A 13,734-nucleotide genomic window follows, 5' to 3' on the forward strand; every position below is an offset into this window, starting at 1 on the left:
AAATAGAAAGTAAGAATAACATTCATGTTATTCATTATGTAACATATAACTAGAGCCAGATATTTATGGTGAATAAAACATCAGGATTTCGGTACAAAAACTGGGCACATTTTGGTATCAAAAGTGGTGTAAAAATTGGCATTTCAGTGTTAAAATGGAGAATAAAACCACAAATTTGATTTCAAAACTACACTTATTACACAAAAGAAACATTTCCCTTCTAATAGAATATTTACATATTTATTAGAGTAATTAGTTTATTCCTGTGCAAAGGAGTTCATTTTTGCTTCTCAAATATTTACAGCAGAATTAATCAATTTTCTGTGATTTGCATAACTCGCAAGATAATTTAAACTTCAGAAAGTGCCGCATCGGTAAATAAACTCCAAATTTTGTGTTTAAAAGTTTATTTCGCATTTTGCAGTTCACTTTGCATCATTTTGTGACAAAACATGGTAGGAAAATGCACTTCACACCTTTCAAAAACATGAAAAATGAGCATTACAGTGTGTTATTTCACATTTCGTGTTTTCGTCAAAAATGAAATAATCATGCCTTTACATATAACATTATGTTATCCTGGATGATTCAACAGTAAAAGGCTTACTGTTATAGAGCAATGGCAAAATTTCGCAATAAATATATCAAAATTCAAGGGCAAAAATACTTTACAGTGTGTTTTTTTAAAATATTTATACAGGATGACCAAGTTTATTTTGAGAGAACTGACTGCCCTTACTTACAGCACTTACACCATAAAGGTGTGCAAAAAAATTGAATCCTAAATTTCTGGATGTTTTAGTCACTGCAGTATTTAAACTGGTGAATATATTGTTACTTACCTCTAAAATAAGGTGGGTAAATTCTTCGTTAGAAAGAAATGAAGGTTTCCAGTCTTCTTGTATTTCATGAGCACGTGATCGCACTGCAATTTCTAGTGTAACAAAGAAAAATGTTATCAATTAGTCAAACAGTGTTTTTAATATGATAATCATACTTTTAAAAGAAATATAGTCTTGCATGGCATTTGAAGAAATCATACATGTGTACACAACTATATCAAACTTTCATTTTGTAGAAATTTCCATGTTAAAGTGCTAGGATATTCATCATAATTCAGGCAACTTAAATCATTCTTTTAGGGAGCTTTCCGACTGAAGTGACAAGCAACACAGTCCTCTCCAGTACGTAAAAATATTAAGGGCAACCACCATACAAAGGTGACAATGTATGCTATTGAGATAACAGCCCAGTCTTAAGTGAGTGTGAAAGGTTGCATTCATTTTGCAACAACAAATTCCTTGAATTTTTCAGATACTTTGAAATAACTTTCCAGACCATTCTATAAAGATTTACCATACTGATAAATAAGTGTTGTGCAGTTGAAAATAAATAATGAAAAATAAACAAAAGAACATGTTTATACAAAAGATACCTGAAAAATAAAATATGTTTTCAGTTTCTATTCCTTGTATATATAGTATGAAAAACTTCCCTAACGTTTCCAAACTTTACAGGATTTCTGGGTTGTACAAAAGATGCAAAAATAACAATACAAATATGTGTGAGAATAATGTTTTTCACCAAAATTTCATAAAAAAATAAATTGATAAATTAGGGATGGGCCAATACAAAATTTTGAAAGATACCGATGAAGTACCAATATTCTACCAATTTACCGATATAAAATTGCAAATGGCCTTTGAAGAAGAGCCTGAATGGTTCATTCACCTCCTTAATAAATGTTGTATCCAGGTGACAGCAGTGCAAAAGTAGTTGCATATTTAGAAATGTATTTAAAAAAAAACTAGGGCGTGGTGATTAGCTACTAAAATTATAACAAAATGGCAGAATATTCCACTAAATAAGATATTTATAGATATATCGGATCGATAAATTAATCGGTAATTTTACCAATAAAACGAAATTGCTGTATCGGCCGATACCATTCGAGTACCGATTAATCTGTCCCATCCCTAGGATAAATACCTCTACTAAAATAATACACAATGCAGTTCAGCAACTTACCATTATGGTTCTTTAAAAAGGCAATAGTAGATTTAAGAACTGTTGACTTGTCCATCTTGCGATTTGTTGTTGACACCATCGAGCTAAGTTCATTAATAAGCATGTTGAATTGGTCCCTTCTTTTCTTCTCACTAAGATTTCTAGATTTTCTAAACAGATTAGAAATAAAAACGCAATCAGCACTTATATCCAAAGAAAATTCATGCCTAAACATCTAGTAATAATTTATGTTTTAAAGTGTAATATGTGCAATGTAACATTATAGGTTATTGTGGAGGTCATGCAACTTGCCAAAGGAGAAGTTTTGTTCTTTTTTTTCCTTCAAAATGTCCCTGTTGGTATAGTGAATGTCAAACTTTCGTTTTCATGAGCCCAGTCCTGTATTTTCATTTTTGTTATGTTGCAGCACTTTTGGCTAATTGAAGTGATGACATGAAACTGCTGAAGGGACACTCGCAGATAACATCCATTGGGACTCAAACCTGAGAACTTCAGTGGTAATATCGAAAGTCAACCACATAACATGCTCATTCACAAAGATTAGTCCTGCCTTGCCAATGCAAAACTAACTTCAACTTGCTATGAACAATAGTTCTTGTTCTATGATTTTGTGTGTGTGTGTGTGTGTGTGCGTGCCCACCTTTGCTTGTGAATCTGTACAGCATCATCAGGACCTAGATGATGGTGACAGTGAAGGAGGAACCAGCAGACACAATTTCCTGATGTTACAGGAGATCTAATGTTTTTAATCATTTACTTATTTTAATGCTTTTTCCTTTCTCGATCCCCGAAAAAGAACCTGCGGGATTCAAAATGCAGATCATTTTTTTAATGTGAGCTGCTTCTCTGATATCTATTTGTTCTTTGATTATTACCTTTAGATTTTATTTCATCCTAATTCTGGATCATCCATGCAGTAAATGTTTCAAGAATCAATAATAACTATGATTCTTAACCTGTGGAACTAGACTGGTAGGGTTAACAATTGAGTAGCAATAAAAATAATAAAGTCCTTTAAATGTTAACATTTGTCAATGTAATGTAAACCTATCCAATCCATTTTGCTTTCCAGCCTCACCAAACTTTTACAGTTACTGCTGCTACTGTTAGCAAACGATATAGGAACTCTTCATTGAAAAAACCCACAGGTCAGATGTATTAAGACATACTTTTTGTTTAGTATGATGATCAAATACAATGTGCAAATGTTGCAGTCATTGAATTTATGCATAATAAGGACTTGAAACATTCACATACAGAATACAGACATGTGTAAAGCAGTAAGAAATTAGGATATACAAATTACAGAGCAACTGGGAAAAGTTCACATGAACTTTTAGGCTAATATTATTATACACTACAGAAAGTCTCTTGATAAATTTACAACATGCATTTATTTACACTGCACTACAATAGCCAAGAGATGTCACTGCTTGAAGAAAAAGTTCATAAAATACTTTACCTTTTGGTGTCATCTTTGTCGTCATTGTCATCATCTATAGTGTCACTGAAAAGAAATAAAAATTGACATGTATAATAACTTGATAAATTAACACTTTATGCCAAATAAATATTTCATAAAAGGTAATGCAAAAAAATAATATTTGTAACAAAATATGTTCTGAATAAGCAACACTAAATCTTATAGATATTAATGACATTTTATTAAGCTTGCAACATTGAAATTTCCTGATGCAGCTTAGGAATATCAGGACCAGTAATGTGGAGTTGTTAAAGTAAATAGAGAAAAACACTTGTGAGGTAGCCAAGGGTAGTGGTTCGTGTGTAGCAAGAATGGTTGCCAGATAAACAAAGTTAGTCGAACCTTATCTTATCATTCCTTCATAATTCATCCTCATCTTCGCAATTGTTCTGCAGAGATAAGAAAGCAACACATCTCTAAAGCTAAGAAGTTCCTTGTATTCTGGTAAAGGTACAAATATCTTACCTATGTAACCTAAGTCAGTTCCCCCAATACATGGCACATACAAATGTAGGTACTTTAGTATTATACGGACTACCTGGTTGAAAGCGTCGACACTGGATGCAGCCACTGCCGATCGCCACATGTTGATTGATTGATTTAGTTTATTTTACTTCGCGTTTTGTGCCTCCTGGCTAATTTGCGAAGATGGGGATGAGTGATGAAATTGATGAATGGACATTCACAAACAACCAAGCCCAACCGGGATTCGAACTTGGGACCCTTGGCGTCGCAGCGCGATGTGCTAACCACTCGGCCACAGGGTCGGGCCGGTCGCCACATGTATTCCACCAAATACGATTCTTAGGTTAGGTTAGGTATGTTTGCAAGGGGAATATAATTTAACGTAGACAAATGAGGTAGTCTGCATAATACTAAAGTACCCAAATGCACACACTGTAAAAATATGTGTAATACATATATACTGTACATAGTGTATCTTTATTTCATACAGGATACGGAAAAAAGTTGAAACAACTATCCACTATGGCATGATGAAGAAGATGAGGAATAGTTTGTAATTGTCTAAGTTGTAAACTGTGATGATCAGAACTATGCATCTTACATATTCCTCTCAGTGGCAGATAGGGGACAAAGGACCATTTTTTAGCTTTTGTGTTTATTGAAATTTTATTGTTTCTTTTTCAAGATGCCATGCTCATGATTTGAGCCATTAATTTTATCTTATGATTCGGCACACGAATGGCCGGACTCTGTGGTCGAGTGGTTAGCACATTGTCCTGCGATGCCAAGGGTCCCAGGTTTGAAACCCGCTCAGGCTTGGTTGTTTGTGAATGTCCATTTATCACTCATCCCCATCTTCGCAAATTAGCCAGAGGCACAAAACGCGATGTAAAATAAACTAAATCAATCAACACGAATGAGATGTACTACTTACAAAGTTGAGCAAACGAAGCCGGCTCAACAGGACTTGAACCTGGGTCTCTGGCATGCAACACCATTACTCTGCCAACAGAGCTACAGACCCAGCGCTAGTTTTGTCTGACTTTTCACTTTCGTTTTGTTACCTATGCAGAATTGCCTTATTTATGGGCATTAAAGGTTGGTCAAGATTTAAGTAAATTCAGAAAATTCAATCTGTTTAGAATTCCTTCTAGACCAGTGGTTTCCAAAATTCCTTCTAGACCAGTGGTTTCCAACTTTAAAAGGTCGGAGGGCCAAAATTAAATCCAGAAGTTGATTGGCGGGCTGCATTTTTTGAAGGGGGGGATTAAAAATTACAAAAATTGTAAGTACTGAACTGAAAATGTAGTACTTTCACATGATCTAAATTTCTAAAATGAGGCAATATAAACAATGGAATCACAAATCAAAATTGTATAATTAGAATTTATTTCACAAAAACCACAATACTTATGGATGAATTGAACGAAATGAAAAACACACCATACAAATAAGAATCCTTCATAGTAAGTGTTCAATATGAAAATTGAGACCGATCTGCTTCTTTTCTGTATTTGAAAGTTTCAGAAGGTGAAGCAGTGAAGAATCTGACAGTCGGCTTCTGTAGCGGTTCTTGATGAACTTCATTGAAGAATGAAGTGTATGTGCTGCCAAACATCGCTGTCATTCTTTGCCCAAAACTACGAAGGTTTGGAAAGCGTTCCTTTGAAAGGTAATTGAAAAACTCTGGCCCCTTTTCTTGACTAGTTTGAAGTAACACATCGCCTTGCAAATCACACAATTCAAGTTGGAGAGAAGCTTCTCATTCTTCGATGTTAACGCCATGAGGATTGCCAAATAGCTGGATGCTGCTTTTAAGTTCTTCAAAATTTTTAAATCTGGAGTCAAACTCATCCATATTTCTTTAATATTTGCACTGAATTCAGAAAAGTCTAGTGTTTTCTTCTGCTAGCTGCCGACAGCTTGGAAAATGGACAACGTTATTCCTCTCCAAAGTAACGTTGAAAATCTTCAGTTTTATTACGAAACCCATTTATGTTTCCCATTAAATCTGACACCAGCTGGTTTCTTCCCTGCAGTTTCAAGTTCAGTTTGTTCAGATGACCTGTGATATCTAATAGAAATGCCATTTGTTTAAGGAAGTATATAAATAGAACGTATTTTAATAAAAATACATAAAATTAATGTATTTTGCAAACTGGCTTCGCGGGCCGCAAAAAAAGGCATCGTGGGCCGCATGCTGCCTGCAGGGAACCAGTTGAAAACCCCTGTATCTAGACCAAATCAATCTTCCTGTGATTTATATGTGCTGTTGTCGAGATATCTGTGATAGAAAATAGGCTTACGGTGTCATGAAACTATCGCAGATATCTAGACAACAGCAAACCACATAAAGATTCACTTCAGTGCTCCAGAAATAATTCTAAACATTAGCAATTTTTCAGAATCTGAAATATCATAGTGTTTTTGAAAGAAGAATTTTTTTCAATTTTTATAGGCAGGAAAAAAGCTCCAGCACAGTTCTATCACATAGTTTCTTGTTAGTTTTAAATGCCTCAGAGCAGTGAGATTCCTTAATTTAAGATGTCATGGGTTATGAATGCCCTTTTAGACATCACAGCCGGCATTCGGTTTCTCAGAGTTTGGTTCTGGGTCTGAGGAAGACCCTGATAGAGAGTTGAAACGTTACATGTTAAATGTCTTTTATTGAAACACAGACTGACTGCCTTTGCCATCATATTTAGTGTGTTTCTCTATCATGGAAACAGAACGTAAGCATTTTAAGTAACGGTGGCACAGAAAACCTATTCAGCTTTCAAGTTCAGGCAAAATAGCTTGCATTCTGCCTAGTTGCCTTACCAGTGTGCCTTCTGTATGTACACTACATGCAATGTCTCCTCTTATTGCATAAAATTAGTGTGGCATAAGCTAATGTATTTAACAGAACATGAACAGTATAGCAGCTAAAACAACTGCATATCCAGGTTTTGAACATTCCAATAATTTTTGCAACCTCTTTTACTATCTGCACACGAACATGTTTAATAAAATAAGTTTGTTCCATACTAGTACACAGGCGTAAGCCTCCGACACTTAGTCCAAGTTTGTAAGAAGCAACAGAAATTATGGGGAAAATTAAGCATTTCTGAAAACCAAGCCTTTCAATTTCTACAAATGCAACACATTTGAAAAGAAGATATTTCATTGCATGTGATATTTGGAATTTTGAGTAATAACTTTTGCAAGTTGTATAGCAGGATGTGAACTCCAACAATTGTAGAGGTAAGTTCGAAGTTTACAGAAACAATTTCCTGTGTTTTAAAGATGCAGAAAGCATTAACTTGTAAGGAATTATGTTGTGCAAGTGAGCATGCTCGTAAGTTGCCGGTGTCTGGTGTGTTCTTTCCATGTGAAAAAACATTTTATATCCATGCAGGAGATGGAGGAAAGTGTGGAACTATTAAAGCAATCTAACTGACTTAAAACATACAAGTAGTAACATGGTACGGATCGAGGACTGTAATTATAGTGTTAAGAGCACCAAAACCCGACCTGTCTAACCTACTTACATAAGCATGTACAAGCAGGATTGGGAAAATTTGGGGCTTACATTGATGCTATTTATACATTTTAAGTAGGTTAGGATTCCTTATTATTTAGTATTTCTATACTTTCAATTTATGTCCTCCATGTGTATGCAATGCTTTCCATCTGAAAAGAATGCTTCAGATCAAGATTTTTTCAGGCAGGGGCAAGCAATGATCCAGTCTTTAATTTGAAGATATTGCATTGTTGCAATGACTCTGTACCAGTCTTACTTGTAATTATCAGTACTTTATCATAATTAACGCAAATTGCTGTTACTGAAATAAAATTACAGCAGGTTTGCATTCATATTCCAGACAGGCCGTGGATCTGATGTGACTTAAATAATTCACGATGAGAGTGGAAATATTGCTTATGAATTAATAAAAAAAAACTGTAAATTCTCGTATCGGACAAACGGATTTCTTCAAATTTACAGGAGAAATTACTTACCGAATGCAGTTTCTTTATACTTGTGGAAGTTCGGGGAAGTGTTTTCTCACATCGCTCATTGAATTTTGCCGGTAAATCATCTATTTTTCGATATAAATGTGTGACCGATGCACAAAAGCTCTTGCATCCATTTACTTCCAGGTGGATGTAGCCTGTGTGTGATGACGTAATCTCGGTCAATCCACGGTCAGTGTTTCCAAACATGTGTTTTTGTAACTGAAGAAGGTACGTTTCTGCAAATGGTTTGTGGGGCTATGTGGCAATGGTTCGTGGGGCTACGCATATTTTTTTCGAAACAAATTTTTAACTATTGTAACCTATACGTGACCCTACCTAACCTAACCTTACCAGAAATGGTTCGTGGAGCTATGTATCAATGGTTCGTGGGGCTATGCGTCAATGGTTTGTGGGGCTACGTAGGTATTTTTGGGTGCAAACACTGCATGCCGAGTACGGTAGTGAAACTGTGACCGTCATTTAGCGTGTTACCGAAGGCAAAAAGAAACGAAGAAAACTTACTCCATATGTCACAAATAGAGCTTATTTCCATGAAATAAGTGAAATGCCACCTTCAGCAATGTTTCTCAATGCAGAATATGCATGTACGAATATTCAAATTAAATGAACTAGCAAATTTCAGCCATTTGTCCAATACGAGAAATTTACCAAAAAAACATTAATTAATTATTATTTTACCAACCTGTCACATTGGAACAAAATTTTCTTACCTCATACTAGAACAGTACCTTATCATAGCGGTTTTCTACAAATACAGGCACGTTAAGTCAATTCTTCTTTTGGACAGACCAAAATCCTTTGAAATATCTGATGCAAACTATGAAATTAGGGTTGGTGCGTTGCCTCTGATCATCTACGTAATGCACTAATAGTGCAAAGTCTAAGTTCCTGTAAAAAAAAGTTTATGTCAAAAAACTACATCTATATTCTTCTATAATATTATAAAAATATGTAGTACTAAATATGTACCATCATTCACATGTAATTATGAACCAATAAGTCTCCATTTGGTAACACTTTACTATACCGAAGACGGATTTCTTCAAATTTACAGGAAAAAGTACTTACACAAATCATTTTCTGTAGTGTTGTTGATGTTCGGGAATGTAGTTTTGATCCATTTTAATGTGAATGCATGTCGTTTTCTATGAAAATCTATTTCCAACGCGCTATTGCTGCTGCCGCCATTTGCTTTCTGCACGAAAGCACAATACGCTCTCGTATTGTCCGTATATGCTAAATTGAACGAAAGGAGTGCTAATGGAACCTAACCTAACAGGCCTAACCTAACCTAGTAGGCATACCTCTTCCCCGTGATGGTTCGTGGGGCTATCGTGAATTTTTGGGCTAATGTCAATGGTTTTTGGGGCTACCCGTGGATGGTTTGTGGGATATAAGGAACAACAGTAAGTACTCGTTAATGTAAGAAATAGACATTATTTTCGTTAGAAATTCATTATTTCACCTAAATAAATGTTCCACAATGCAGACTAGTACGTTAGCAATGTAAAAAATTGCAAAATAAATCATTGATAGGTGTCTCTGGTATAGTAAAGTAGTACCCACCATTTAAAATGAACCTTAATATTATGGGATACATTTTCATGTATTCTGTAAAACAACTTTGACCACTGAATGTGAATAACAATTGATAGTAAACAAGTCAAATATACTCTTTAGTAATAAAGTAATGTTGGTAAAATTTGTGCCACATTACAACTAGCATTCATGTGCATACATTTAAGTATTGTGACCACATTAACAATTGCCAAATACAAAGTAATTTAAAAAAAGTTACTACCCTATTTTGCATTGTAATGCTAATGATGCCATGCTGCATCAGAACTTCAAGTGAGATACGAACACGTACTTTTCTCAACAAAGTCACACTTTCTACATTCAATGTATCAAATTTCTACAATATAAAATAAGGGATGTAAATTTCATGGATTTAAGATAGGATATACTTCTGACACCCAATTAAATAGCCATTCACTTTGATTACATAAATGGTAACAGTTCGTTATATCGGAGACACATTTCTTCATTTTTACAGAAGAAACTACTTACGGAAATGAGTTTCTCTTAAAGTTTCCAACGTTCGTCGAGGTATTTTCTTTCATCGTGGAATCTATTTGACCGGGAAATTGTGTATTTTTCAAGAGAAATATCTCATCGACGTACAAGAGCCATTGCTTTCGCTATGTGAACCGGATGCTGAATACGTTTGTTGACGTAACCCCCTGTCAGTGTTTCCAACCCCCCCCTTTATTAACTATGCTTGCCTAACCTAACCAAACCTAACCTTATCGGAAATGGTTCGTGGGGCTATCCGTCAGCTACCCGTGCATAATGTACAATTTACATACGTGACGAACACGATAGTAGGTATTTTTCGGTGAAGAAGGTTGGAAACACTGCATACCTACAACCTAGTCAACCTCTGCCCACCATATTGTGTGTTACGGAAGCAAAAAAAGGAATAACAAAGGTAACATTATCGTATGGGTAAAACGGATTCCTTCAAATTTACAGGAGAAAGTACTTACGGAAATCATTTTCTTGAGCGTTTTGGAAGTTCCTGAATGTAGATTTGATCCATTTTAATGTGAATGCGTTTTGTTTTCTGCGAAAATCTCCGACACGCTGTTTCTGCTCCCGCCATTTGCTTTTTGCATGAGAGTGCAATGTTCCGTGTGTTAAGACGATGCAACCCCGTAGCCAGTGTTTCAGCCTCGCCGTGTTTTCACTAGAACCACCTGTCGAGTTCGGAACAAGCCATTTTTCCCGAATGGAACCATCTTTCTTTCGCAATTCGTTAATGCTCTTCCTTTACGCACAACACTCTAGCAACATTGTGTTCTGACGTCACAGGAGAGACCTTTTTCATGTTAGGCAATACAAAGGTAACGCGTCTCTTAGCGAAAATATTATTTTTTCTTTGTATTTATGCTAATGGAACCTAACCTAACAGGCCTAACCTAACCACGTAGGCATTCCTCGTCTGACGTCAATATTCAAGGTTGCAAGAGTGTTGTGCGTAAAGGAAGAGCATTAACGAATTGCGAAAGAAAGATGGTTCCGAATTGCGAAAGGAAGATGGTTCCGAATTGCTGTTTACGGACAATGAACGTGGTAAATCGCAAGGTTATTTTACAAGTTCTACACGTAAATGCGACGTATTAGCATAATTTCAAATAGGGGCACGAAAGTAGATATTTTCCGGTGAACGAGGTTGCACCACTGCATAAATCGACAAAACACTCTCAGAACGCCCCCTAAACCAGTATGCTATCACGGCCATAATGTGTTACAGATTCGAAACAACAAGTAACAGTAAGTACTCGTAAATAGAGAAAATAAACATTATCTTACTTAGAAATGCATTATTTCGCCTTAAGAAATGTTCCGCAACACGTTAGCAATGTAAAGAAGTCCGAAATATATGATTCGTAGGTGTTTCACCCATACGATAATAGTACCATAACAAAAATTACTCTCTATGTGAAAAATTGTGTTTGTTTTCGTGTAAAAAGCATAATGGCACTTTAAACTATGTTCCTCAATACACAATTGGTAAGTACGAACCATGCGAAACACAAAATATCCGATTTTAATGTGTCTCCGATATAACGAAGTTACCCATTTTTCTTACTCGTGCAAAAACCTATTGCGTCAAATAGCTCATACACATTAATCCTAATAAGAAATCTTGATTTTATGATTTATGTGTCCGATAAAAAATCAATTGCTCAATATCTTAATGCAGACAGTTATGATGTAGAAGCATAAAATATATATTTTCCCGTTACAAGTATTAAATAGTACTATTTATTACACAAAACAGTAAATCAATTCTACATTTTCAAAACCACTGTGTAACATGTACGGAAATTAGAGTTTCTTTTTCACCATCATCGGCCGATGACATATGTATTGAAATTTTCTCTGATTTCATTACAAGAGAAAGTGTTATTAGTAACCGTTAATGATCGAAGTTAATATATATAAACTTATGTGTTACAATCAGATTAACAAACTTCTAAATGTATTACTTGTTCTGTGAAAATTCATTGATAATTACATAAACACGCCATTTCAATGAAGCCTAGTCACCTTCATGAGATATTCCATACAAAACATACGTCTGCTACAGGAACCGGAAATACTGCCATAACTTCCATTTTGTCCAACAGGTAGCACCACCACCACTGACAAAAACCTGCACAGGCACGTATCCAGAATTTTATTTCGGGGTGGGGGTTCATCCCTTATCCATCCTAACACGAAAAAAGTGGTGGTAGAAGCCCTGAAGATGAATTTGTCAGTAATGGCCGCGTGCACCAACGCCGATTATTTCGAAGTTCAGATGAACGAGATCAATCACTCTAAATGAACTTGGTTTAAAGATTTGCATTGCACCAACGAAAAATGACGTTCAGGAGATTCCGTTCAACTGATCCGAGATTAATTTGTAAGGCTATACCTGATTGGTTAGCTAAAACAAATGACAATCAAGAACCCCATAGAGTAATGTGATGTGTTTTAAAGTATCAACATGTAGGAGAAGAGAATAATTCGGGCTGCAAACTTCTATGAATTTGAGAGATTTACTTATCAACCTTATCAATATGTACAAGGATGTAGTGGAGTGTAAAAAAATAACAATTTTAAAAAAGAACTGACGGCACAACACAAAAGGAGAAGGAGAAAGCATGGAACCTTCTTCTACGGGACTTTAATGCCTTACAAAAGGCATTCGATTTTGAGAGAACAGCGTATGCTGAACCTCGCCCGCTCAAATAAAAGATGGCAGTGTCTGCTGCCACGTTCTTTTTCTGCTGGAACCTCAAAAAAGATGCGCGTGACAGTAGACTCGGTCTTTGTTTTATCATGATTTCATCATGGTATGTATGCCATTACGTCTGTAACACATACTGTAAAGTTGTAGCGATTACTTTCACAAAAATGTTTTAAGATTAGGTCCCTCAGCATTCTTCTACTAATAATAAACCTAAATGCTCTCCTAGTTAGGTTAAGTTCTATTAGCATTAAAATAATATCGTTAAATGCTTTCTAAAGAAAAAGGGGTAAAATTTTCGTATCCCCAAAACGTATTTCTTCAATTTTACAGGAGAAAGTACTTACCGAAATGGGTTTATTTATACTTTAGGAAGGTCTTGGAAGTTTGTTTTCACCTCGTTGAAATTTTTTTGCCGGTAAATCATGTAATTTTCGACATTAATATCACTCCAATGCACGAAAGCTGTTCCCTTGATGTCCGTCTACTACGTGAACCAAATATTTGCGAGCGTTTCATGACGTAACAACCGGTCAGTGTTTCCAAATACGCGGTTTTGTAACTGTGTAACAGTTCTAGAACGTAAATAAACGTGAGTTACTGTTCATCATTTCTGATTACGAACTTGCGACAACATGACGTGCACAGGATCAGTGGCGTGCTCAATGTGAGGTTGATGGGGGCTATAACCCACCTTTCGCCCAGTATCTCTAAGGCTATTTATGAATGGTTCGTGGGCTATTTATGTATGGTTCGTGGGGCTATCCGTGAATGGTTCGTGGGGCTATCTGTGAATGGTTCATGGGGCTATCCGTGAATGGTTCGTGGGGCTATCCATGAATGGTTCGTGGGGCTATCCGTGAATGGTTTGTGGGGCTATTTATGAATGGTTCGTGGGGCTATCCGTGAATGGTTCGTGGGGCTATCCGTGAACGGTTCG

At 35.9% G+C, this 13,734-nt stretch overlaps 1 protein-coding gene across 3 annotated transcripts in view; it reads right to left on the reverse strand.

The window, feature by feature from the left end:
• Window positions 1-12,138, reverse strand: part of Clk (circadian locomoter output cycles kaput protein Clock) — a 64,540-nt gene extending 52,402 nt beyond the window's left edge. Inside the window, exons 1-5 of one of the 3 annotated variants that reach the window (XM_083126349.1) lie at window positions 12,078-12,138; window positions 8,704-8,881; window positions 3,491-3,535; window positions 2,029-2,177; window positions 843-934 (exon numbers count right to left, since the gene is read on the reverse strand). In XM_083126349.1, coding sequence (XP_082982475.1) covers window positions 843-934; window positions 2,029-2,177; window positions 3,491-3,535; window positions 8,704-8,729 — 312 coding nt within the window. In that variant the 5' untranslated portion in view covers window positions 8,730-8,881; window positions 12,078-12,138. Of the gene's footprint in view, window positions 1-842; window positions 935-2,028; window positions 2,178-3,490; window positions 3,536-8,703; window positions 8,882-12,048 lie in introns of all 3 variants that reach the window. The other 2 variants (XM_083126350.1, XM_083126348.1) reach the window with 2 other exon arrangements.
• Window positions 12,139-13,734: the final 1,596 nt, after the last annotated feature.

Source organism: Lepisma saccharinum, chromosome 8, assembly GCF_977018435.1.
Source record: "Lepisma saccharinum chromosome 8, izLepSacc3.1, whole genome shotgun sequence".
Classification (NCBI taxonomy): domain Eukaryota; kingdom Metazoa; phylum Arthropoda; class Insecta; order Zygentoma; family Lepismatidae; genus Lepisma; species Lepisma saccharinum.